At 33.7% G+C, this 27,600-nt stretch overlaps 1 protein-coding gene across 1 annotated transcript; it reads right to left on the bottom strand.

The window, feature by feature from the left end:
• Positions 1-2,351: 2,351 nt before the first annotated feature.
• On the bottom strand, positions 2,352-21,025 carry LOC132724082 (monocarboxylate transporter 5-like). Its single transcript, XM_060708895.1, has 4 exons — positions 20,802-21,025; positions 13,604-14,163; positions 7,326-7,451; positions 2,352-2,467 (listed from the first exon to the last, which is right to left on the bottom strand). The coding sequence occupies exons 1-4, from the start codon at positions 21,023-21,025 to the stop codon at positions 2,352-2,354; spliced, it is 1,026 nt and encodes a 341-aa protein (XP_060564878.1).
• Positions 21,026-27,600: the final 6,575 nt, after the last annotated feature.

The following is a 27,600-nucleotide window of genomic DNA, read 5'->3' as shown; positions in this document are numbered from 1 at the left end:
TCCCAAGACCACACTGCGGGGGATTTACAATATGCATTGCAGAGTTACCTCTCTTCCTTTTCCATATCTATTTACTTAAAATAAAGTATTTACAACTAAAATAAGAAACCACATATAGATACATACCCTGTCTAATTCTTATTTTTAGATAAGTGTATAACAATTAAAATTTCAACACAACATTTTTGTTAGCAATGTGCAAATGTCAATTAACGTTAATGGTAAAAGTCATTGATATTCAAATAAAGATCAAAGCAGGGAATCATGATCTGAATGAACTTCTGGTAATATTGCGTTGGGATGAATATCCTAACAAGGTTCTGTCTAATGATTTACTATATATATATATATATATATAATTATCCTTCTAAAACAATTTTCTAACATAGAATAATATGTAAAATATGCATTGCAAATATTTTTCCACATTATATGTAATTATATCAATAAATACATTCATTTCTTACTGAAAAATTTGACTTTGACTTTATGGAAAATAAATTTCTAATTACCTCCCTTTAACAAAAATTGTAAATTTTGTAATATCTTTTTGCGACTTTCAACGTTGATACATCTTTTTTATAGTATAAAACACTACAAAATGAGTACCATAATTTTAAGACACCTTTACCTAAACTACTATTTATTTTATGTAGTGACTCAATCCATTGATCTGAACACTCGGTCAGATAAATTGGTTAGCTTTTCAACCAAAAACATGGGGGCCTCCGTGGCCAAGTGGTTAAGGTCGCTGACTTGAGATCACAGGTCCCTCACCGCTCTAGGTTCGATTCTCACTCGGGTCGAAATCGTTCATGTGAGGAAGCCATCCAGCTGGCTTACGGAAGGTCGGTGGTTCTACCTAGGTGCCCGCTCGTGCCTGAAATAATGCCCAGAGGGGCACCTGGGGTCTTCCTCCACCAATAAAGCTGGAAAAAAAATCGACGAAAAAATCTCGGCGGGACGCTCTAGGATGGCCCGACTTAAGTGTACGGTCGCCCATATGGGCTTTCCGGCGGCGACCTAAATAAACGCATTAAAAAAAACAAAAACAAAAAACCAAACACATCAGAAATGTTCAAGTAAATCAACTAAATTCAAAATTGCATGTAATATTTATCAAAAGAAACAATTATAAAAATTGTTAATCATAAGAATTACATTAAATTATTAATGAAGTTGTTGCATACTGATACAATTTATTCTTTTGTTATTGCTCCTTTCTTTTGCACTAAAGCCACTTGGAAGATAATAGTTATTTGAGCGCTTTACAGACGTGGGAAGTCACGTTTTGAATAGCTCTGATGGGGTATAGTTTTACATCTCTATAAAAAAAATAATCCTATGTGTGTGTGTGATCCTTATGTTTGTACGTTTTGTTTGTATACAGGTAATATATATTTTTTATATATACCACGTCTTAGTTGTACTTCTGTATACAGACAGATTATTTAAAGACTGGCGGTTAAAAATGATTTACTTCATGAATTCACGGTTTGCATGAATACTGCAAAATCAGTCAATAACATATTTATAAGTGACTTAATAGTAAATTTTTCTACTTTTCTCAAAATATGTGTACGTTTTTCTCAAGTTTAATCTCATCTTTAACTTCACGAATTATTTTGTTCTTACCTTAAGTGTTTCAACTTCAATGATTCATGTTTTAACGATCTTATTTTTATTTATTCAACAGCCTTTTTTATTCATCATTTCGTGATTTCAAATTCGTTAATTCAAATTGTTTACTTTATTAAGTTTAAACGGTGAACTCCTGAATCTGAAGCAATTATTTATTCATGAACTTAGTATTTTCACAATGTTGAAATTGTAAAATTGAATTGACAAGTTCACGAAGCATAAATGTCACTGCTCGATTTTCGTAGGTAATTCAGACTAATATATGATTCATTGTTAACAAGAGGGTCGCAAACGTAATAAGTTATTACATTAGATGTCACTACATCATTTACATTTTATACGATGAACAAATTGCATTTTTCCTCTGTCAAATGATTCGGACTTGTGTGATAAAACTATCCAGATCGCTGGCTCTACATAGTTGCCTTCTTATGTCTGACATAATGTACGGAAAGGCACCCGAGATCTTCCTTCACTAGAAAAGCTGGAAAGTCACCATACGACGGACTGTTGTAATAAATTGTTTATAGGCAGAAAATGCATGAACAGAAAAATATTTATTTGATACGTGAAAGTGCTAATATGAATATTTACAAAGTTGTGTTTATATTAAAAGAAATAAAGCACGGTTTTTACATGTTCTCTTTTTTTCAAAGCAAAGGTTGACCTTTGAGATCCAACAATGATGTAAAGATAGTAGAATTATGGTATTATTTCTGTTTCCGGCAGAATGAAACGAGAACCAGTAATATACCGGAAATTGTCATTGCTAATCCTGCAGCTAGAAACGAGGATGTGTACGTCTGTGTTACGTCATACAGCAGTCCTAAAATAAACGTTATACAAAAGCAGCTTAGTATGACATTCATCACTATCACTATTCGCCAAACCTCGACACTTTCCTACAGAGCTTGATATAATAGAGAAACTGACACCATGGCTTATTGGCAAATATTCTTATTGTTATTGTTTTACTATATAAATCCTAATGTGACGTCAGTGCGTAATTTGAAGTTGCCATTCACTGACCTCATATCGCGTTCATTAGTCACTTTGTTTGAAATGTCTATCTTAACAATTGTTTGTTGTTGTCTTTTTGTTGTTGTTTTTTTTTTCAGAATGATAAAATAAATATCATCTCTCCATTTACCCATGAATTTTAGCTCACCTGTCAGAAAGTGACAGGGTGAGCTTTTGTGATCGCTTTTCGTCCGGCGTCCGTCCGTCCGTAAACTTTTGCTTCAAATAACATCTCCTCATAAACCACTAAGCAAATTTCATCCAAACTTCACAGGAATGTTCCTTTGGAGGTCACCTTTAAAAATTGTTCAAAGAATTTAATTCCATGCAGAACTCTGGTTGCCATGGCAACCGAAAGAAAAAACTTTAAATATCTTCACTTAAAAAACCTAAAGAGCTAGAGCTCAGATATTTGGCATGAAACATCTCCTGATACGTGTCCACCAAGTTTGTTCAAATAAAAGCCCTTGGGTCAAAATTGGCCCCGCCCCAGGGGGTCATTGATTTTCCCTATATACATATAGTAAAAACTTAAAATTTCTTCTTTTAAAGAAACCATGGAGCTAGAGCTAAGTTATTTAGCATGAAACATCATCTAGTAAGTGTCTACCAAGTTTGTTCAAATAAAAGCCCTGCTGTCAAAATTGGTCCCGCCCCAGGGAGTCATTGATTTTCCCCATATGCATATAGTAAAAACTCAAAAAATCTTCTTTTAAAGAACCCATAGAGCTAGAGCTAAGATAACTAGCATGAAACATCTTCTAATAAGTGTCTACCAAGTTTGTTCAAATAAAAGCCCTTGGGTCAAAATTGGCCCCGCCCCAGGGGGTCATTGATTTTCCTTATATGTGTATAGCAAAAACTTAAAAAATCTTCTTTGAAAAAACCTAAATAGCTAGAGTTTAGATGTTAAGCATGAAACATCTTCTAGTGAGTGTCTACCAAGTTTTTTCAAATAAAAGCCCTGGGGTCAAAATTGGCCCCGCCCTGGGGGTAATTGATTTTCCTTATATGTGTATTGCAAAAACTTAAAAATCTCATTGAAAAAAACCCAAATAGCTAGAGTTTTGATATTTAGCATGAAACATCTCCTTATAAGTGTCTACCAAGTCTGTTCAAATAAAAACCCTGGGGTCAAAATTGGCCCCGTCCCAGGGTGTCATTGATTTTCCCTATATATATGTAGTAAAAACTTAAAATTTCTTCTTTTAAAGAACCCATAGAGCTAGAACTAAGATATTTAGCATGAAACACCATCTAGTAAGTGTCTACCAAGTTTGTTCAAATAAAAGCCCTGGTGTCAAAATTGGCCCCGCCCCATGGGGTCATTGATTTTCCCTATATGCATATAGTAAAAACTCAAAAAATCTTCTTTTAAAGAACCCATAGAGCTAGATCCTAATATCTAGCATGAAACATCTTCTAATAAGTTTCTACCAAGTTTGTTCAAATAAAAGCCCTTGGGTCAAAATTGGCCCCGCCCCAGGGGGGTCATTGATTTTCCCTATATGCATATAGTAAAAAACTTAAAAAATCTTCTTTTAAAGAACCCAAAAAGCTAGAGCTAAAATATTTAGCATGAAACATGTTCTAATGAGTGTCTACAAAGTTTGTTCAAATAAAAGCCCTGGGGTCAAAATTGGCCCAGCCCCAGGGGGTCATTGATTTTCCCCATATGCATATAGTAAAAACTTAAAATCTTCTTTGAAAAAACCCAAATAGCTAGAGGTTAGATAGTAAGCATGAAACATCTTCTAGTGAGTGTCTACAAAGTTTGTTCAAATAAAAGCCCTGGGGTCAAAATTGGCCCCGCCCAAGGGGGTCATTGATTTCCCTATATGCATATAGCAAAAACTTAAAAAACTTCTTTTAAAGAACCCAAAGAGCTAGAGCTAAGATATTTAGCATTAAACATGTGCTAATGGGTGTCTACAAAGTTTGTTCAAGTAAAAGCCTTTGGGTCAATTTTGGCCCGGCCCCGGGGGTCATTGATTTTCCTTATATGTGTATAGCAAAAACTTAAAAAATCTTCTTTTAAAAATGCCAATGAGCTTGAGGTTAGATTGCAGGAAACATCTTTTTGTGGGTGTACCAAGTTTGTTCAAATAAAAGCCATTGGGTTAAAATTGGCCCTGCCAAAGGGGGGGGGGGTCATTGTTTTTCATTATATATGTGTCGTAAAAACTTAACATCATGAAACATCTTCTAATGAGTGTCTTCCAAGTTTGTTCAAATAAAAGCCCTGGGGTTTAAACTAGCCCCGCTCCGGGGGCCTAAATACAGGTGAGCGACCTCAGGGCCATCATGGCCCTCTTGTTATATATAATGTCCATCATCAAAAATGTCAATGTTAACAGCACAATTGCATGTTCCAAAGTTTGTGGTTTCACATCATCAACTAGAGCAAGTATTAAGGACTATCGCTCGAACTAGAGAAGTTGCAGGATGACATGTTCTGAATTAGTGACAGTCGGTGTCATGTGTTTTTTACCTCGTGATTGTAATAACGGCAATATGCTTTTTTGATACAAAATTAGAGGTATTGTTTGCTGACCAATTTGTTAGTTATGATACAAATGGTATATGCTGTCTCTATTTATGGTAAACAAATCATAAAAAAATCACCATGATACAATCATTTGGCTAAAACTTGACCATAATTTGTTCAATACTAAAGAACATATTTATGTGTATGGTGCATATATATATAGGGTGCAGACTCACTTGCATACAAAACATAAATGTTGATTTGTTTGATTTATTAGAAAATGATATTTTATACGACTTTCTAGGTCCTGTGTACATTCTCAGAGATTTCAATAACAGAATAGGAAATAATTATGATGACTTTATAATACATACTTAGAATGATGTGTTTAATGATAAATATCACTGGGACTCGGCACAGTGTTGGGATAGTGGTAAAGGTAATTTTAGAGAAAAAAACTGTAAATATAATATGTAGACACGAGGTTGAACACGCCAAATCGGCTGAATATCACTAGGCCAGTTTAAATCAAAATTGCAGTCATTTCACGAAAATTATATAAAGTTTTATATCAAATTGCAGCTAAAAGACATCACTAGACGTTGACAATAACATTATTGCCCCACTTTACGCGTTTTTGAACAAATATCGATATTTCGGATGTAATATCGTAGTTTGCTAGGTCGGAGACAGCCCTGAAACCAGTCCCCTCTCGATTTACTACGTGTTAAAACGCAATTCCAAATCACGTCATTGTACCAACCCGCAATAAACTGATAAAACAAATTCATGGAAAAAACTTAATAACTTTAATTTTACGGCCTTTTATATTAATTCAGGAATATTTGAGTGGTAAAGCATGGACTCCTTCGTAAATTGAAAGAATTTGAACATAATGTCAGTTATTTGACTCGATTGGGTCATCAATATAAAATTTATCATGTGAAATCTGGGGGATATACTAAGTCCAAAGAAATAGGATGGATACAATATACAATATAAAATTTTGTAAAAGGTTTTTAAGCGTCCAAACTAACACTTGATACGCTAGTGTTTACGGCAAACTGGGAAGATGTCACTTATACAATGTATATTCACATATAATACCTATACTGGTTAAAAATTGGAAACTGATAATATAACACAACATACAGTATATAATCAAGCTCTAGGAGACAGCAACAATGGTCATAAAAATTGGATTTCAAAAGTAAAAAGGTTATTGAATTTATGGATTTTCATAAATACTTGATAATATTGATACTATTTAAGATTAATTTTATATGAATTTTAATGACGTGTTAAATAGGAATGGTATGTTACTTTAGGAAATAGTTCTGTATTGCATATTGTTTAAAAATGTTAAATGTTGTTTTTGAGTATGATCTTTATTTGGATATCTTGCCAAGATATTTTTAGATTTTATTTCTAAAGATTAAAAATGAGTTTGTCTTTGAGAGCACAAACTGGAAGATATTGTAGAAATAAATTGTTAAAGAAGAAACGTACTGTTTATACTTTAATATTTCAGACATCGAAGCTGAATACCATTACATCTGTACATACCGTTGTATTGCAGAGTTAAGAAAATATATTTGAAAATATGCCAGAATCTTGCCGGTTTAAATTTTTTTACAATTGCTGAACATGAATTAAATCAGTTATCCAAAAAAACAATATGTATGAATATAGATTGAAACATTGTACCGTTCATATAAAAACACAGGTATGTTTTTCAAAAATAGTTTTCAAAATACGGAATGACAATATGGACAAACTGACGCAACAACAAAAACTTGTGTTGACGTATTTATCATTCGATTGATTTAAGCTAGAATATTTTCGCGCTTATGTCCTCCGTAAAATATTATCATATAATTTATGATAATACTTCAAACTCGGTTATCTCGAACTACCGATCTCTTGAACAGCCTTGCACAGGCTACCGAATTCGAGCAAACGAAATTTTACGGTAATATATTATTCATTTTGCTCTTACTTGCCCTGGACACTGCTTAAATGACCAAAATCTCTTAAATATATTTGAATTTCATCCCAAATTGTTATTTAGTTCTGAACAGGCATTCTATAAAGAGACAAAATGGATATTCTCAACAAATGTAAGGATTCATCTCTTAATCGAGGAAGTTTTGATCTACAAAAATTTGAAACTTACCGGTAATTGGAGGTCCAAGTATAGAACCAAATGCACTAAAAAGATTGTTAAAACCCATTGCATCTGCAAACAGGTTGATACCAGTTATATCAACCAACACAACCGATGTTAATGAAAGAGTTATGCCTGGAAAACAAAGACAAACGAAAACAAATTAATATAAACTAATGGAATTTGTGAATGTTTCATTTCTGGTTTCTGCGCAGATTTTAACACATAATTTGGTCTATATAACCGGCTTTTCCTGGACTGCAAAGAACTTCACTGAGGTCCAAATGCCTGAAAACATCAAATTTCAAAATTTAAAAAAATTAAAGCGCAAAACGAATACTCAGAATTAAACTAACAGTCACTTGTAGTTTCTCACATAGTACAACAAGATTAAATATGAAATTCTTTTTTACCTGAAGAAATGCCATATATAACTGCATACACGAGGAACAACCACAATGTTTCAAAAAGAGGTAAAAGAGCTGTACTGATTCCACTTATCACCAGGGCAATCTTAAACATTGTCATTCTGAAATAAACTTTAAAATCTTTAAGCTGCATGACTTCAGATGAGTCCAAAATAAGAAAATGAAAGTTGAGAAAAATGTACTTAGACTTACAGAAATCAAAGTAAAACGATTCAAGCTTTAGTAATAATTTACATGTTATGTCCGATAAATATCCTATTTTGTGGAATTTATCATGATGTTTCTATTTCGTGACTAACACAGTAAGGGCTATTTTAGCATATATGACCTCTGTTTGATTATTCACATGGATTTTACGTGCCGTTTGCAATGTGTTAATTTCTTTCTTTTCTTTATTCACTTTACAATATTTTACTTTAGCTAAATGTTCAAAATTTTCATCACAATATTTTACTATTAGATATATTTTCAAAATGTTCATGAAATTTAGCATGAATCTGTAGACGTCCTGCTTAACCTGAAACAAAAAGTACTATGCCTTTGCCATAAGTGATGCCACTTTGCACTTCCATAGCTCTACGTATACTGTTGTCCATTGGTAGCTGTTTTATTATTATTATTATTATTATTGTTATTATGATTATTATTATTATTATTATTATTATACAATACCTTAAAGTTAAAATTGACTATAATTCCAAATTCTAAACAGGGCAACTTCAGTAATGCTCGTGTTTTTTTCGCTGAAAATGCTATTAATTGTAAAGGATTGGCCATTATGAAAAAATGAGAAAAAAACAGACTTTTATTAACTGGACGATACCAATGAATTTCAAAAACTACTATAGAATTTTGCGTTGGACATGTGGGTTATTCATTATTGTTATTACAGGATAGAAAAACATTATGGCAACATTTAAATTTATTTTGGCACTTACCTGTACTCTCGCCATTACACTTGGATCGGCATAATGTCACAACTTAAGGATAAGATGATTAAATTTTGTATGACACCAATAGTATTTGCTATCAATTAAGACAATCAGCAACACAATGCATTGTACTGTCATTGTAAAATCAAACAAAATTTAGCACTTAAAACATGTATTATTTCGAACCTTCAGTAAATATAAACGCACAAAAAATAAATTTAATATTCAGTTTTAGCGCTTTATTTTTACGCTATGCGTCACAGTATTTTTGCAATGACCTGTATATTTGGCTCCTCCTCCTAACAAGTCATTCAATCTCGTTCGCGCATGCTTTGTAGACTGGGTTTATAAACCGAACACGCTTCTGCAAATTCCTTTTCGATCCAGTCCACGAGCTCCTGAAGCTGCCCTGAACCAACACGGAAAAATATTGGAGAAAAATTTATGGAGCGGTTCTGAACAAACATGGCAAAAATACTTCATTTTTGTGTTTTTTAAAGTAGCCGAAGGTAAAGTTGTCTTTCTTTATTATCGTCCTAGTATTTTATGACAATATTGAGTTAAATTTATCTGACAAACTAATTTTTCAAATTGTTTTTTACGACCACGAGTTTTAGACAATCTAGATCTATAAGCAATACTGGGCTGAAGGGCAGAGAAAGTCTGCTAAAGACATTGTTGATACTATTTTGCAATAGGTTTATTAAAAAAAAACAAAAACAAAAACTAAAAAACAAGCAATTATCATAGTATTACAAGCAATCCATAAGTCCCCCTACCGGTTAGAACCCCAGCAACATTCTGAAGGGCCATTGGCCATTCACTTATGTTTCTATTTTAAGTAAATTTGTTGAAAAAGTTCTATAAAAGTGATCACAGGAAACAGTTTTTATGTACAGACAGACAGACAGACTGAAGGACACTCTAAAGTTATTTTTAAACATCCCTGTTATCAAAATAGAACATTTTTAAAAGCAAAATTTTTAAAAAGGAGATAACTCTTGAAATAAAGATGCAAGATGTCATACATGATGTGAGTGTAACAAAGAACAATTAGTAATGAAGGTATGAATAATGAATGTTTATTTTAAATTTGAAGATCATGAAAGTTAAAAGAACGATAGGAAAAATTAAAAGTTTAAGGAGGAGATTATTCTGGAAATATGGATGCAAGATTTATAAACCTTGTCATAATTATTATTATGATGTGGGAGTTTGAAGAAAATCCTATCATGATTGAAGTAGTTGGAGTAAAAATCACCAATTTCTCAAAAAAAAGACTAAGTTCAAAAGGGTCATAATTCTGGAAATAGTCTTGCTAGAGTATCGAACTTTCTCACAAATGTTGAGTGATAATACGAAACATTTATATGAAGTTTGAAGAAGATACATTCAGAAAAAAAGGAGTTATTAAAAAAAACAATATTTTTTCATGAAAATTTTAAGTTCAAGGGAGGTAATTCTGATAAATTTTGTCCTAGAGTTGTAAACCTTGTCACACATGATGTGGTTGATGACTAGCAACTTATATTTAAAGTTTGAAAAAATACCTTAAGAAATAAAGAACTTATAGTGAAAAAAACTTAAAAACTAGAATCAGAAATCTTGAAATTCAGTCTATTTGTTGCCATAGCAACCAGAATTTTCAACATAGGAAGATAAGAAAAGGATGTTCATAATTTCCATACTGCCATCTACCCATATGTCAAGTTTCATATAAATATTTTCAATACTTTTTGCGTTATCACTGGATCCAGGTTATGTTTAAAATTTGCCATATTTTCAGTCTATTTGTTGCCATAGCAACCAGAATTTTCAACATAGGAAGAAAAGAAAAAGACGTGCATAATCTCCATACTGTCATCTATCCATATATCAAGTTTCATTAAAATATTTTCAGTACTTTTTGCGTTATCGCGGGATCCAGTTTTGTGGACGGACAGACGGACGGAGGGTCAACCTAAAGTCCCCTCCGGTACACCGGTAGGGGACTAAAAAAAAATATTTGGTCACGTCATCACTAGACTTTATGACGTAACAAATAAATTCTACCTTGTGACTAGTGACGTATAAAGTGTAATAAATACCCTGACTAAGTGTGTATAATGAACAGCTCTGCTAAATAAGTGTCTGTATTAAACAGCTCTGCTAAATAAGTGTCTGTATTAAACAGCTCTGCAAAATAAGTGTGTGTAATAAACAGCACTGCTAAATAAGTGTGTATAATGAACAGCTGCTTAACCATTTCCCTCATGAGCATATTGTGAAAAATGGCCGTTTTCATTGAAAAGCCTCCTGTTACAAGTTCAAACTGCTATGAAACTATGACAAATACTTCAATACTAATCAATGGCACAAATGTTGACTGGACCTTTGCCTATGTAACGACATGCTCAGTCTTAAATTTCCTGTTACCATGGCAACGAGGGGACGTCTCAAAATTGCCAAAATCACTAATTTGCTTTAATTTTTACTATCAAAATTTATTTCAAAGTGCTGCAACCCCCTGATGCATCTTTTGGATGGAGGGCGGTGCCAAAAAAAGTGCCCACTTTTTTAAGCAACATTTCTCAAACGAAAACATGTGTTTGGGGCCCAAATAGGACAATTTTCATAATTTTAGGTCTAAAAGAGGGGGGGGGGGGGTCAAAAATGCGTTGTTTCGCGTATATATGAGGTAAAGGGTTAACAAAAAATGATGACAAACTTTGGAATTACCCGAAATGTTGTTTATCCATGTGATCTCTCACCTAATTTTGGTGAAAAATTGTTGTTCTGTAACAATTTTTTTTTTTTAGTTAACCCTTTCCCTCGTTCAAACTGCTATAAAACTATGACAAATGCTTCAATACTAATCAAACTTGACACAAATGTTAACTGGACCATTGCCTATGTAACGACATGCTCAATTTTAAATTTCCTGTTACCATGGCAAAAAGGGGACGTCTCAAAATTGCAAAAAAATCACTTATTTGCCTTGATTTGTTCCATCAAAATTTATTTCAAAGTGTTGCAACTTCTCAATGGATTGAGTTAGAGTCAAAGGCTTTTCAGCATTGGTTACACGTTACCTTATGATCGACCTGGGGTCATTTTTAGCCTCTCACAAGTCCAAAATTTTCTTGGCGATGAGGGGGACTACCGTCCTCCTTTAAACCCCCCAAACAGAAGGGGGCACATCCCGCTTGTGGCAACCCCCTGATGTATCTTTTAGATGGGGGAGGGCGCCGAAAAAGTGCTCACTTTTTTACGCAAAATTTCTCAAACGAAAACATGTGTTTGGGGCCCAAATAGGACATTTTTGCACTATTTAGGCCTAAAAGAGGGGGGTGTTGAAAGTGCGTTGTTTCGCGTATATATTAGGTAAAGGGTTAATAAGGGTGTGTAATAAACAGCTTTGCAAAATAATTGTGTGAAATGCACAGCTCTGCTAAATAATTGTTGGAATGGAGAGCTCTGCTCAATAATTACATGTAATGGGCAGCTTTACTAATAATCGTGTGCAATGGAAAGCTCTTTTTGAAAAAGTGTGTATAATAGACACTGGAGTTCCTTTAACGTAAAACAACTGTTTGTTTTGTTAATCTATTGCCATTACCTGTTTACAAAAGATCTATCGGCTACATAACCAAGCACGACTCTACCAGCAATACTAGAGATTCCAATTGTAGAGGCAATCCAAGCCGCACTGTCACCATTTACTCCTTTTATATAGACGAAATTTTGTTGGAATTACATTATCATGATAAAAAAATTAAGATAAGAAAACACCATGCGTGTACTAAGTAATACCAGCTGATTTGAACCTATTCATTGATACTTGCTATATCTTAAGGTACTGATTTGTTATTACTTCTATTTTATTTGTGTAATGGACTCCCAACTTTGGAATGGTGAATTTTATTTTATTTGTTTCAAAGCCCGGTAAGAAGCCAAAAATAATGACTCCAATTGCATAGGCGGCAAAGTCTAGTCTGACCTTATACTGTGGATTTATGGAAATCTTATGATGTTCCTATCCAACTATTGTTTACAGGTGTTAACTTTTAACTTAAAAACAAATTCTACAGGTTTTAAAAGATCGTGTATTTAACGAACAAACTTAGTTGAAACGTTTCCTTAAGGGCTTTATAATATCCCTTAAAGTGGATTGATCTACAATGGGTGAGCTTTTTAAAGCATTTCAAATACTGATAAACACACGGTTTTAGAAATAAATCATTTTAATATTCTTATGAAATATTTCTGTAAATCAGAATGCTGATATAGTTCTTATTATAAGTGATTTAGTATGAACATTTGTATGATGAATGATGATATTTTGGTTTAGAACACTTTATTATCTGCGATATATTTGTATGTCATATGGGGTCATGTATCCGAGACTTACCAAAAGCATTCACATGTAATAGTTTTGTAGTTTGTTTTCACATAAAATACGTAATCCTTTCAACATGATTATTTATGGTATATCAGACAAATTTACTTTGACGTGTACTTGGCAATATGCAATATGGCTGTATTTTGTTTGCTGATTTGCTGATTTCTGTTTCCGCTTCGGGACCCGCCAAGCGAAAAGTCGAGAATAAACAAGTTAAAATGGCGGGAGCGCGGAGCGAAAACACGTTAATAAGCGGGGCGCGCAGGGTGAAGTTTAATCTCGCGAGGCCGCGGAGCGAAATATAAGAAATAAACGGCGGGGGCGCGGGGTGAAGTTTAATGAAATAAAACTTCGCCCGCGCCCGCTTATAGCGTGTTTTCGCCCGCGACCCTTCCAAGCGGAAAGTCGAGATTTAAAATGTTAAAATGGCAGGGGCAAAGGGCGAAAATAACGAATGGCACAAGTCAGACACCGTACTGTATTCATTGAACATTCACGATATAATCTTTGCACGTCGGTTATAAATGACTATTATAATAAACTTACCATCGCCTGTGGCTTTATCAGGAATGTAAATAAATGGAATATAAAAACCAGCAAAAAACAGGAACTGTGTGAAGAAAAACACTACCACTTCTGTGCATTGAAAAAGAGTTTTATACCGCTCAACGACGCTATCTTGAGTTGATCCTATGACCTCGTTACTGTCTTTTGAAAATTTACTGTCTTTTGAGCAGTCGATTGGCTGAATACCCTTTTCGAAAATCCTTGAAGCATCCTGTCGGACAATTTCGATTCTAACTGAATCGGTTGGATAAACACCATGTTCTTGACCCTCTTGCCGATCCTTTGATCCAAATTTAATGTTACATTTATTTTCGCCAGCTGTATTTTCTCCGGTGCAATGACTATCTTTAGGATTTACAAATGATATTTTGTTTTCCTCACTCTCACCATGAACTGTTTCTTGTGAGCGGTTGGCACAATTTTGTACCGGAAGTGAACGGAATATCAGCGCGCATGGTATACAGTTCAAGATAATTGCCGACAACAAGAGTAGTGTCCCTTTCCAAGCATACGTATCGATGAGAAAGCTTAAAAGCGGGCTGCAATGAAAAATAAACAATATGTAAATTAAACACGCCCGTTTAACTCACAACAGTGAAAAATGTCCATCGGTAAAAATGTTGTGAGCAACTTCCGTTCCTCGTCTTGAACACCCATCTTTGACGTGTGACACGATAAACAAGGTGAGTTTTTCATAATTTTTGAAGATTTCAGACATTTATGTAAAAAATATCGAAATGCAGTTAGCTAGCGATGTGTTTTCCGAGTATGCACATGTAAAGATATTGCCTGTTGGTGGACAATTCGATGGAAATACCGTGCGACGCAGTCACTCGGGGTAGCAGGAAAACTGGAGACAACTTCTCTTTGGACCTAATTTAACATTGAAAACGTCGATTCTGGTGACGTTTTTTGCATTCTAACCTAAAACAGATGCCCACAAGTCTTCAGCGTAAAATATTATAGGAAAATCTTCATAGAAACGAAGATATACCCTTTTTTTGCTTTAATCCTCGTTGTGAGCTCCATAACCTCGTTGTGAGCAAGACAAGCGCAGTGCTTGTCTGGTTTAAATATGTAAATAAAATGGCAAGAATACAATTTTCAATCTACCAAAAGCAATCAAAACGTTTTTATACAATAGTTTTTCTTTGCAATAGTTCTTTTTTTTACTTTTTTTGAAAATTATTCTTCATACTCACAAGTCATCAGATTAACAGAAGAACTAATCAGTGGAGGTAAATCAGGTATTTTATTTCGTATAATCTAGTGTGGCACGAGTGAACATCACGGGGAGTTTATGAATATTTCAACAATTTCACAATCTGTGCGATACACACATACATGTGTTTATCCTGAGCTGAAGACTGACCAAGGTATGTAAAACAAGAACTATCACGGTAAGTTGACAATGCCCCTGAAGTGGTGCTTTGTCCTTTGATTTATGGACCAGATAAATTATTTGTTTTTGGACAATTAGATCTTCAATGTGAAGGTCATTCAAGGTCAAGGTGAAATAAATATAGGTCAGTTGGAAGGTCTTGCCCAAAGGGGCATTGTGTCCAAATATGAATTAATTCCACTCACTTATAAAGAAGTTATGACCAATGTTCAAGTTTTTGAATGTTCTAGACGGTCATTCAGGGTACAACGTAAAAAAATACAGATCAGTTTGAAGGTTTTGCCTTAAGGGGTGTTGTTTCAAAACAGGAGTAGAATCCGTTTGCTAATAAGGAAGTTATGACCAATTTTTAAGTTTTTGGACAATTTGACCTTCAAGGTGAAGGTCATTCAGCGGTCAAGGTCAAAAGAATATAGGATGGCTGAAAGGCCTTGTCCAAAGATGTGTTGTGCTTAAACATTATGCCAGGATATTATGGCCAATCTTAAATGTTTTTGGACAATTTGACCTTCAAGGTAAAGGCCATTCAGGGGCCAAGGTTAAAAAGTACAGGTCCGTAGAAAGGTCTTGTGCTACGGGATGTTGTGTTCAAATATGAATCAAATCCGTTTACTAATAAGGAAGTTATGGCCAATGTTAAAGTTTTCGGACAAATTGACGGACTGACAGATGGACAATTAAAAACACAGGTGCTTCAAACATACTTTTTAAAGTTTTGTTTGGGCTATATACTATAATAAGATATCTTTATATACATATATAGACTGATTATGTAAAATATTTGATTATGTGACTAGCTATCTTTATATACATATATAGACCGGTTATGTAAAATATTTGATTATGTGACTAGCTATATTTATATACATATATAGACCGGTTATGTAAAATATTTTATTATGTGACTAGCTATCTTTATATACATATATAGACCGGTTATGTAAAATATTTGATTATGTGACTAGCTATCTTTATATACATATATAGACCGGTTATGTAAAATATTTTATTATGTGACTAGCTATCTTTACATACATATATAGACCGGTTATATGTAAAATATTTGATTATGTGAGTAGCGCCTGTGCTTCAAAACTTATATGCCTCCCTTTGGGGTATGCACAACGTTTTGCAAAGAAATGCTGCTGTGCAAAAACGTTTCAATTGCTGTGGTAGATTGAAAATTGTATTTTCACCATCTGAATTACATATTAAAACCATACACGCACTGCGCTTGTCTTGCTCACTAACTGCATTTCGATATTTTTACATAAATGTCTGTAATCTTCAAAAATTATGAAAACTCACCTTGTTTATCGTGTCACACGTCAAAGATGGGTGCTCACAACGAGGAACGGAAGTTGCTCACAACATTTTTACCGATGGACATTTTTCACTCGTTGTGAGTTAAACGGGCGTGATTAAAGTAACAACTCCATTCTTGTCACTTTTGTTTGATTTTCATTTAATGATGCCTGTGCTTACGTAATGCAGGAGTCGCGCACAAAAAATATTTCTCAAAATACATGAATTACTATTACTATTATTTAGTACGATTAGATTTTCCTGTCTCATAAAATTTGTCTAATTCAAGTATAATTGATAGTATTATAAAATTTAAAGTGTCAATATTATTACATTTGTACGTTAATTTTTCATAATAAAAAGAATAAATAGAAATAGATAGAAACAGATGCAGATTCAATTTCAACTTCCGGTATGTTCCCGTGTTACGAATTAATGCACGAATGTCATTATTGGTGTTGTTTTCATTATCAACCTCAAAATTTTGGGAGAGATGGCCAAGTTGTAAAATTATTTGCCTACGGGCTCTTTTGTTAAAAGCGGTCTAGTAAATCACTTACCGACCGCTTAACAGGTCTGCAAATATATACCGACCTGTTTTTGTTCTCTCGTTCTCTATACAATAGAAAATATGTGTAGTCGAGAAACTCGTGCATTACAGTACACAATATTAATTCACTGTAAAAAACGCTGTAGGGGGGGGGGGGGGGGGTTAATGTCCACTTTGAACAGAAAAAAGGGTCGATATATTTTAAAGGTTAATAGAAATAAATTAGTGCAAAAGGCTGTAAGGACCATCATAACATAATTATATTCCAGATTATTTGTGAGAAAAACAACTGGCTACTTTTCTGGCGTTGAAGTTTGTGTTTCGCCGATATTAATGAGTACAATAACGCACATTTAGCCTTTATTTATAGTTTGCTTTTCGATATACCTAACATATTTGCCGAACTATATAGCTTCATAAGATACTAGTTTTCGTATTTATTTCCAAAACTATGTCTGACTTTGCACAATCATGCATTATTTAACAATTCTGCATTATGGGATATATACGACAATTATATTATTGGTGCATATCGAACTTCTGCATCTTTCCCAAAATATTACTTTCAGTGAGACTATAGTTCATCTTGAGTATAATACCGTTATTCTCATTTTTCCCAGTTATTTTTACATTACAATTTGAATTTTGTATACCAGTACTCGCCTGTTCTTCGCAAGAATACGACTTGTACTTCCATTCTAGACCTCATGCTTACATGCGGTCTTATCAAACATATGAATAACGGATGATACAATGAAAGCAAATTCTTCCAAACATGAATGAAATTCTAAGAATATTTAAAATCAGCCATCATAAAAAACAACAACAACAAAAACCCAACTTACATGACTGTATATCTACATGTATTACTAATATTTATTCATACCACCCTGTCTTTTACTTTCCTTCGAAAAAAAAACGTATATTTTAATCATATTAGAAATAGCCTGATCATCTATTGGCCATGAAATTTATTATATATAAAGATAAAGTGTTCCGTTTTTATGATTAGAAAACTTTTTTATCTTCCTCAATATTATTTAATATGTTATGTATTCATATATCAAAATAATGATCTTACCTTTGCCTAATCGACAAGTTCTGTTTTCATTTTCTGTGACTCAACAAGTACATTACCTGACCTTATTACATTATGAAACCCCACGAAAAACACGAGAATATTCAAATAACATCTGATTTATAAACGAATGAATTACAAGAGCGTAGCGGATGGTATCTTTGCATGGCTTTGGAATGCTTTCTTAAACATGATAAAGTACATAAATAATATGTTTCTTGTGAGCAATATGTTAAAAATTGAAGTATGGATAGAAAAACAAAAGAGCATGTAGGTAAGATAGTTACCGCACTCGGAATAGGTCTTCATTGTATTTACAGACCCGGTGGCCTTTTAAAAACCTCGATCGCTACGCTCTCTCGGTCTTCAAATCGCCACCCGGGTCTGTAAATACTAAGCAGACCTATTCCTCGTACGGTAACTATTACTTGCAGCTCTTTGATTAGCGGGACCAATACTCATTGTTTCCACGAAACTCTCATAACACACATTTTATTGTCGAGGTTTTTACTCAATATATTCGGTGAATTATTTTTGGATTAACGGTAGTTTGTAATAGAATAGTCTATCTTGTATTATCTATTAAAAAGCTTGAGGAAATTCTAAATATTTCGTCACGTTTTGTGCTCAGGAATGCAAAAAACGATTTTACGAGTAAACGTTATGGATGGTAGCGATGCAGTAATTTTATTATACCTGATTATACATTCCACACTTGATTTAATCAAGTCGTCAATTTATACTATGAATATTATTTTAAAATTGGTTATTAATATCACGGCTATAATTTTAGCAATATGATATCAAACTGCATAAACTATATTTTACTCTTACGTAAATATTTTATCTTTAAGAATAGATACCAGAATACTATACCAAACTTCAGTGAATTTTTAAATTATCTTAGATATAAACTTAGTTTCGAACGACTCATTGCTGAAATGAAAAATAAGGTCGATGTCCATTACAACAAGTGGAGCATATTCACATCATGAAACACACGCTATTGACTGAAGTCTATTTATTATTATTTACACGTTTACTATGAACGCTTCCTTTTTTTTGATAAATGAAAACATAACTATAAAAAATTAAAATAACATATATCATGCTCTAGATTTTTACAATCTTTATTAGCATAATGTTAAATCAGTTTAAATCTACTTACTAGTATTCTTTATAAAAGGATTTTTTTTCTGATGTAACCATTGTTTATTCTTGCAATTTAAAAAATCTGTAATATGTTTGTAAATTTGTAATATGTATGCGATGTATTTATTTGTACGAATTGGATAATAAACAATTTTAATAATAAAAAAGCAACATCAGTTAAATAACGAACAGGAAAAAAAAACATTAAGCAACAGTAGAATAATTAACAAAGATATATATGTATTTCAATTAATGCATTGTTATTATAAAGTTGACATACAAACAAGAAAGCTTACCTGAAAGCAAAGGCACCACCGCCTGCGCCAGATAACGCTAGTCCACAAGCCAGTGATCGGTATTTTTGAAAGTACTTTGTAACTATTACTATTGATGGTAGAAAGATCATACCAAACCCGCATCCTAAATAAATTGCAAAATGACGATGTCAGTGATTATTCTTTAACCACGTATGACCACCCTGATCGTTGATCACAACCACTGTTGCATGGATTTGACAAAGTTGTACATACATTTTTGTAGACATGCCCACTCTGAACAGTGTCAGTCTTCAATCACATTTACGTCATAACTATAACTTTTTGGTACTTCAGTTACTGTAATGTTATTTACATGTAGAAAAATTGTTGTCGCTTTTGCCATTTGGCTGCCTGCAACATCTGCAGAGTTATTCTAAGCATATGTCAGTAAAAATACCTCAGTCTAAAATGCTTGGTACGAAGCAGAGGTCAAATTATCCAGATTACCATGAATTAACACGATTTTGAACACCAACAAACGTCTATCTAAATTTACTGGGTCAGTGCCCAAACATGCCCGACGACTGTACAAGAGTGGGCAAATCTACCAAAATTAACAAAAAGGTTATGTCAATATATTCGGACAAAATGGCGGCGCGCTTAAAAAATAACGGAAGCGAAGGAAAATTTTACGATGACTATTACGGTTAATTCTCACTGTATTCTATTGTAACTTACCTTGTAATTGGATAGATGACCTTTCAGTTTCCCGGAAAAGATCTTCTCTACTTTCTATTCGCCCTACTCGTCCCTGGAGTTTTCTTTTTATCAGAAGCCACAGATTCTCTATAATATTGATATCTGGGCTCTGTGATGGCCAACTCATTCTTAGTATTCCATTCCTATGAAGGAATTCCTGGGTTGAGCGGGCGCTGTGGACTGGCGCATTATCGTCTTGAAAAATAAAGCCCCCAGTTGAAGAATGACGTGCAATAACTGGCCACAAGTTGTCGTCGAGGATAGATTGATATTTTTCAGCATTTAAATTGCCATTTACGGCTGTTAAAGTTCCAACCCCGTACCAGGTTATGCACCCCCATATCATTAGTTCGAAGCATGGCTTGACGCGTCGAGTTCCGGCCAGGTCTGGTCTCCACCCCTCGCCCCTTTTTCTCCAGATCCGGGAATCTTTCTCAACAACAATTTCTGACTCATCAGAGAATATTACTTTTCTTTCTTGCTACTCGTCGCCTAAATTCATGCTTGTAATGTCCTTTTAGCTAGTGGCCTGTCTCTGTTTTCATTAGATTTAATGGTTATATCTTGTAAACTGTTTCTTCTATTACTTTTAACTAACCACAGGACCCCGAAATTCTATCCAAAACAGAAAAATAACGATTAAAAAAAATCCCCTATATATACTATAAACTAACCTTTCTAACCTCCTATACTCCCTTGCTGTCACAGTTGGTTTTCTACCACTTTTTGGAATATTTACTATAGAATCTCTCTGCTCAATTCGCTTCTTTAAACTTCCAACCGTCGATCTAAGCACGTTTAAAGTATTTGATACAAAATCAATTGTTTTACCTTCTTCAAATAATTTCTGAGCTATTTGTTTTACCTCCAGCGTTAATTCTTTTCCTGTACGCCCCATGTTTAATTTTCGTTCTTTAGATTTACTTAAACGCAGCAGACGAATCAAAATGTAAGAAACGTCACATTTCTTAGTATTCTTAAAATAACCTACAAAAACCCCGTGTCTATTTATAACTCGATTTACCGACTACACATTTGTCCCATTTGTTGACAACGCTGTGACGCGCCGCCATTTTGTCCGAATATATATTGCACTATACTGTGTGGTCTGTGGTGGGCGTTACGCACCTTGTGGTCAAATTTTGACCTCAAAGTGCATTATTCAGGTACATGTGCATTTTTAACATCAGACAAACGACCGCTTTTTGTCTATCAATAAAAAATAAGTTCTATGCTGTTTTAAACTAATATCTTGTGGTCAAAGCATATAGTAAATCAAGGTATTGAATAGACGAATTGCATAAAATCAGTACACGCAGTACTCAAAAATATCATTAACTATTTAAGTAGTCACAAGTTAACGGCAATGTAAAGTAAATTTCTCACTGCGGGATCTAGAGGGGGTGGTAGGGTGTAGAACACCCGGATTTTTATAAATAACGTTTCAAAGGCCAAGTAAGCTTTTATTTGTATCTTTCAAAACTTTCTAATTTTGGTGTTCTTCATTTAAATATTGGTACGAATTGCATAATGTTCGAATGATTTTGAGGAAGAACTATTCTGCAGTGATCTCCCCTTACTGGCAGTAGCGTAACGGTTGCGTAGAGTTTCTAAACAGTTGAGGGAGAACCGCCTCTCTGATAGTGGGTGTGGTTTAGGCTTTGTAACTTGTAATTTAATGATTCGACAAGTGATATTGGTCAAAGTTGTCCTGGTTCCCTTCCGCCCCGTCATCGAAGACTAAATGCTAGCATACGGAGTACCATATTAAATTTGGCGACAATTTAAGGCGGAGCCGAACTTTAACAGAGGCGGAGCAACTGAAGTGAGTGACAAAGCCTCAGTCTTACCTCTCTGAACGGTTAAGTTTTAGAACGATCGACTATAGACTGGCTGATTGACACGTTATGTAAATAAAATTAGATAATGTAAAAAAGAATCAGATATTCAAACATGGCACTATCACTTCAGTTAAACGTTCATTCTAATCCCTTAAAGCTCTGTGACATGTTTTACATCAGAAAAGCTATTTTTATTAGAAAATTTGAAAACAGTGTGATTATGTTAAAACAAAACAAACAAAAAATAAATACACAAAATCCAGTCAAAATCAAATTTTTCCATTGCTGTATGGACAAATGCATATATACTAGACGCCGCGTGCAGCGCGGCGTCTACTGACATGCACCTTACATGTAGCGTATTTGCATACTATTCTTTAAACAATCGCTTTCACACTTTGATTCCAATCAAAAAGGATATTTAAAAAGCATTTTTCGTCGTGAATCAGCAGATGCCGGACATTCCTTTAGGTCCCAAAGTTATTAATTATATACTACTTTTTACTCTGTGATTATTGTGATAAAATACCATTAGCAAGCTTAATTTATCTTCGACATTTAATGGTAGTGTTGCGACATTTAACGGTAAGGATAAATCGTGCGACATTTAACGTTACAGTTGCGACATTTAACGGTAGTTAAGTTTTCGATATTTAGCGGCTGTTGTGACATGTAGCAGCGGTTGCGTCATTGAGCGGCAATGTTGCGACATTTAGCGGCGTTGCGATATATAACGGCGCAACACAGTAAAATGTTTTGTTGGAGGATTTATTGCTAATTCTAACACGACCCGCATTTTTCACTATTGAATATAGAAGAACCAAAAGTGTGTGTTATGCAATAGAGACACAGTTGACGTTCTATATTTTGATATGTGACGTAATCATTATACATGTAATAAAACCACTAAGCTAAAAATAAGTACGAAAACAAATCAGGCGCAACTTTGCTTAACATCAGGTAAAAAAGCATTTAGATGTCGTGTTAGAATTGAAATAATATATCCAAATCGGTGATTTTATCGCTTGAAAACATCACTGTCTGTCGTTGGATGCGCATCATTATATAACTCGGGCTACGCCCTCGTGATATATTTCGTCGCATCCGAACTCCAAACTGTGATGTTATTGAGCGATAAAATCACTGTTTGGAGTACTAAGTATATTATTTTTTAAACAGAATTTAAATTTCTGAGCAATTTAACTAAAAAGTTAAAGAACTATCCTGTACATTTTATTTTAGAACTATCTTTTACATTTTATCCAATAATGCAAGAAATATCTAATTCATATTATTTTAGAACTATCCTTAAAATTTCATTTTAGAACGGCAAGAATTATCCTTTACATTCAATTTCAGAATTGCCAGTGAGATTCCCAGATTTCAGTTTTTAATTTTAAAATGACCAATGAAAATTCTTGTAATATTCAGTTCTATTCTGTAAATTTTACAGGAAGTCAAACTGATTTTAGACGGCATTTGGCCGAAAAATATATGAAAAACTAGTTAACACAGGACTGGATGTCAGCCACTCAGCGTGAATCAGTCATCTATATCAGATTTTTTTAATGTTATGAGCAGGTTAATATGTCTTCCGCCGCACTTTTTTATTTTTTAAATTTTCGGCATGTATGTTCATTTTCGTTTCTTTATTTAATATCAGGAAGGATTTGGTAATGTAACTAACTATAAATAGTTACCCATTTCCGAAGATATTGAGGGAGAGCGGCACCGCCTGACTTTAAAAATTAAAATATTCTCATTTGGATTACTAGGACGTTATTGTTTAGTTCGCACTATTTTTTTTTTTCTCCGATTCATTAATACATCAAAATAACAAACGTCTCTAAATAGTTTTTGCATCCAAACAAACACATGTTGATGTTTGTGTTCGAACGTGTAAAAAGATCTGGAAAAGGGTGATCCCTTGGAAGCATTAATGACAACAATAATTCATGAAATATTTGCAAACTCGGTTTGATTAAGTCAGTACTGGTGGGATAATGAAATAGTGCATAAAAGTTGCTTTAAAAATTTCATAAATATTTTTTTTAATTATCGGAGTCTTGTGAAAATCCCACACTTCACAATTATAATTTAATATAGAGCAAACCATCGAATCAAAGAGTTAAATCTTTTCGAGAATGTTAAAAGAAGCAACATCGGATAACGCATAAAGAGACTATGTTCTTTGTGCTTGTTGTGATAATGATTTTTGCGCTTGATAAAAACACCCATGTGAAGATAACGTTACTGTTAAACATGTAAAATACGAACAATATTGAGCTTGCAATTGTTATAAGATACTTCAAAATGTGCTGTTGGATTGTTTTCCTCTACGAAGCATAGAAACAATTTCTAAATTTTAACTGTTATACCTCAATTGTCTAAATGCACAGTCAAGCAAACTACCTAACATTCAATGAAGCCCTTTAAAAATATAATATCAATACAGTGTCTTCAGAAAAAATAATAGGAAAATGTTCAGTTCCTGTAAACAATGTCATATAGAATAGACTGATACATTTCATTTATGATAAACAAAAAAAAAAAAAAAATAATGGCAAAAAAGGTTTGCCTTGTTTAACACCTTTAACAATATCAAAACTATCAGAATGAGCACCATTAACACGTACACAACGTTTAATATTTAATACATTTTTGCAACATTTTAGCAAATTTTGTCCAAGCACCCGATTCTTTAACCAAAAACCTTTTCCATATTTAACATCGAAAGCCTTTTAAAGCCAACACAATTACGGTATCATTTTCTGTTTTTCAGGGACAAAATTATATTTATAATTGAAGTCCGAACAAAAATGCAATCCATTGTGCATGTTTGTTTTCTAAAACCATTTTGAAAATCAGATCATAGTCCCTTTCATTCTGCCCAAGAGCGATATTTAACAAAACTGAAAATACCTTTGAAAGAAATAGTAGAGTAATGCCTTAAAAATAGTTAACATCATTTTTAAATATAATATATATATGATTAAAAAGTTTACCAATAATTGTGCTTATCTGGAAATAGACAATAAAGAATCGACAGATAAAACCGTGTGGTGATTTTGACAACATGGTCGAACCTAAAACTTCCCGAATGCTTCTGTAATTGCTTTATTGTGGTCAATCTGATCATTTTTACAGATGCTTATCAAGAATTACGCAAATTACTCTACAAATGAGTGTCATTCAAGGTTTTGTTCGAGATTTATTAGAGAGTTTCGGAAACATTTCCTTATAACGGATGGGAATCGATTATTACCAATTTATTAATTTATCCTGCATGCTTGACTTGAAATTAATCTAAATTATATACATACTTAACTTAAATTTAAACTTTTACTAGTACCTGCAACTATTCCCATGGTAAAGTAAAGCACCAACAATTGTTGAACGAATATACTTGTAAGGTAACCAATACATCCAAGAATAGCACCTAAAATTGTAACTGCCCGACATCCGTACCGATTGATTAAGATACTTGCTACTGGACCTAAAATTAAAATGGTCAATTAAATTTATATACCGATAAGAAATAGAATCCGGCGGTTACAATAACGGGCTCACTTATCTCTGTAAGACCGCTTGAAAATTTGGGCAACCTGGCCATACTATTCTAAAAATAAAAGATAAATATGCCAGAAATACAAAGAGTTGTTTATTTGATTTTTATCAACGTATTAAGGTAATATAACTACTTCAGATTTTCCTTTTAAATGAGAGATATATTAATGCATTAACTATAACATTTAACAATGTGTATCGTAAGTGTAACACACCGATTAAATAAAGGCAACCCGTTGTTAAGGATGGTATCCAAGAAAGTTCCGCTTTTGTGCCTTTGAAATTTTCTTGCAGCGCCAGGAAAAGAATTCCAAACGAGTAGACAATTCCATGAGTAATAAGATGGGCCAAAAATGCTGCCATAGCAACCACACAGCTCCAACTCGAGTCAACAGCTGCATCGTTCTCCATTTGATCAGATGACAACGCGTTTTAACACACCTGAAAAAAAGTTTAACTGACAGTGATAAATGTGAAAAGCAATAACTTTTCATATTATGTAAACTAACAAACAACAAAAAAATGTCGAACGACACATATGGCCCTAAAATTAATAGGAGTCACTTTCTAGTTATGACCAATCAGTATGTGAACTATGAAGACTTTGTGATAAATATAATAAGCGGAAACCATTCTGACATTTAAGGCCCCTGTGACCTTGACCTTTGATCTAGTGACCCCAAAATCAATAGGGATCATCTGTTGGTTATGACCATTCACTATGTGAAATATCAAGACTTTGTGATAATTATATTTCAAGATGAGCTAAAATAATACTACCATTCAAAGACCCGGTGAACTTGACCTTTAACGTGGTGACCCCAAACTCAATAGGGGTCATCAACTAGTTATGACCAATTAATATCTGAAATATGAAGTCTTTGTGATAAATAGTAATTAAGATAATAAGCGGAAATCATATTACCATTCAAGCCCTCTGTGACCTTTGATCTATTTAACTCATAATCAATAGGAGTCACCTACTAGATATGACTAATCAATATGTAAAATATGAAGACTTTGCAATGAATTGTAACCAAGACAATGAGCGAAACGATTCTGTCATTTGAGGCCCCTGCAACCTTGGCCTTTGACCTTATTACATGAATGACCCCCCAAATCAAAAGGGGTCATTTACTAGTTATGAACAATCAATATGTGAAACATGAAGACTTTGTGATAAATAGTAACTAAGATGATAAGGGGAAATCATGTTACCATTTAAAGCCCTGTGACCTTGATCTTTGGTATAGTGGCCCCAAAATCAATCGGGGTCATTTACTAGCTATGACCAATCAATATTTGAAACATGAAGACTTTGCGATGAATACTTTTCAAGATAATGAGCGGAAACCATTCTAACATTTAAGGCGACCTTGTGACCTTGACCTTTGACCTAGTGATCCTAAAATCAATAGGGGTCATTTACTAGTTATGACCAATTATAATGTGAAATATGACGGCTTTGTTATGAATGCTTGGCAAGATAATCAGTAGAAATCATTTTAACATTTAACGCCCCTGTGACCCTGACCTTTGACCTAGTGACCCCAAAATCGATATGTGTCATTTACTTGTTATAGCCAATCACTATGTGAAATTTGAAGACTTTGTAATAAATAGTTTTCAAGATAATCAGCGGAAACCATGTGTTCTACCGACGGACAGACCGACAGACTGACATTAGAAAAACAATATACCCCCTTTTCTTTGAAAGGAGGCATAAAAATGAGTGTAAAATTTACCAAACAACGTTCCCGAAAACGGATATATATATATATACATTAAGAATATGAAAATATATTTATATCCGTGAGGTCTTACTGTATATATTTTAAATTGTAACTTGCTTGAAAATAAACTCAATGTAATACCAATGAATATGTCTTTTTCCGGCTTATAGGGGGAAATAATTTGAATTGTAAACTTGTCCGACCAACATCCATTAAAGTGCAATTGGCGCTTCCTGGCGGGACAAGTCCGTCATACGGGATTAAAGTTTTATATTTTGGATAATAAACTTAAAACTTTTATATAGACCAGAATAAGTTATAGAGTGCCCGTA

This window comes from Ruditapes philippinarum, unplaced genomic scaffold (genome assembly GCF_026571515.1).
Source record: "Ruditapes philippinarum isolate M1 unplaced genomic scaffold, ASM2657151v2 ctg9326_1_1_1_1, whole genome shotgun sequence".
NCBI classification, from domain to species: domain Eukaryota; kingdom Metazoa; phylum Mollusca; class Bivalvia; order Venerida; family Veneridae; genus Ruditapes; species Ruditapes philippinarum.
The sequence above is the reverse complement of the archived record's forward strand: the minus strand, read 5'-3'. Positions and strand labels throughout refer to the sequence as shown.

Coding starts and splice junctions, on each gene's coding strand:
- LOC132724082 (XM_060708895.1), bottom strand. CDS start 21,025: ATGGGGCGTACAGGAAAAGAATTAACGCTGGAGGTAAAACAAATAGCT. Junction 7,452..13,603: donor TGATAAAGCCACAGGCGATG/GTAAGTTTATTA, acceptor TTTGTTTTCCAG/GCATAACTCTTTCATTAACA. Junction 2,468..7,325: donor ACTTGGACCTCCAATTACCG/GTAAGTTTCAAA, acceptor CGTTTATTTTAG/GACTGCTGTATGACGTAACA.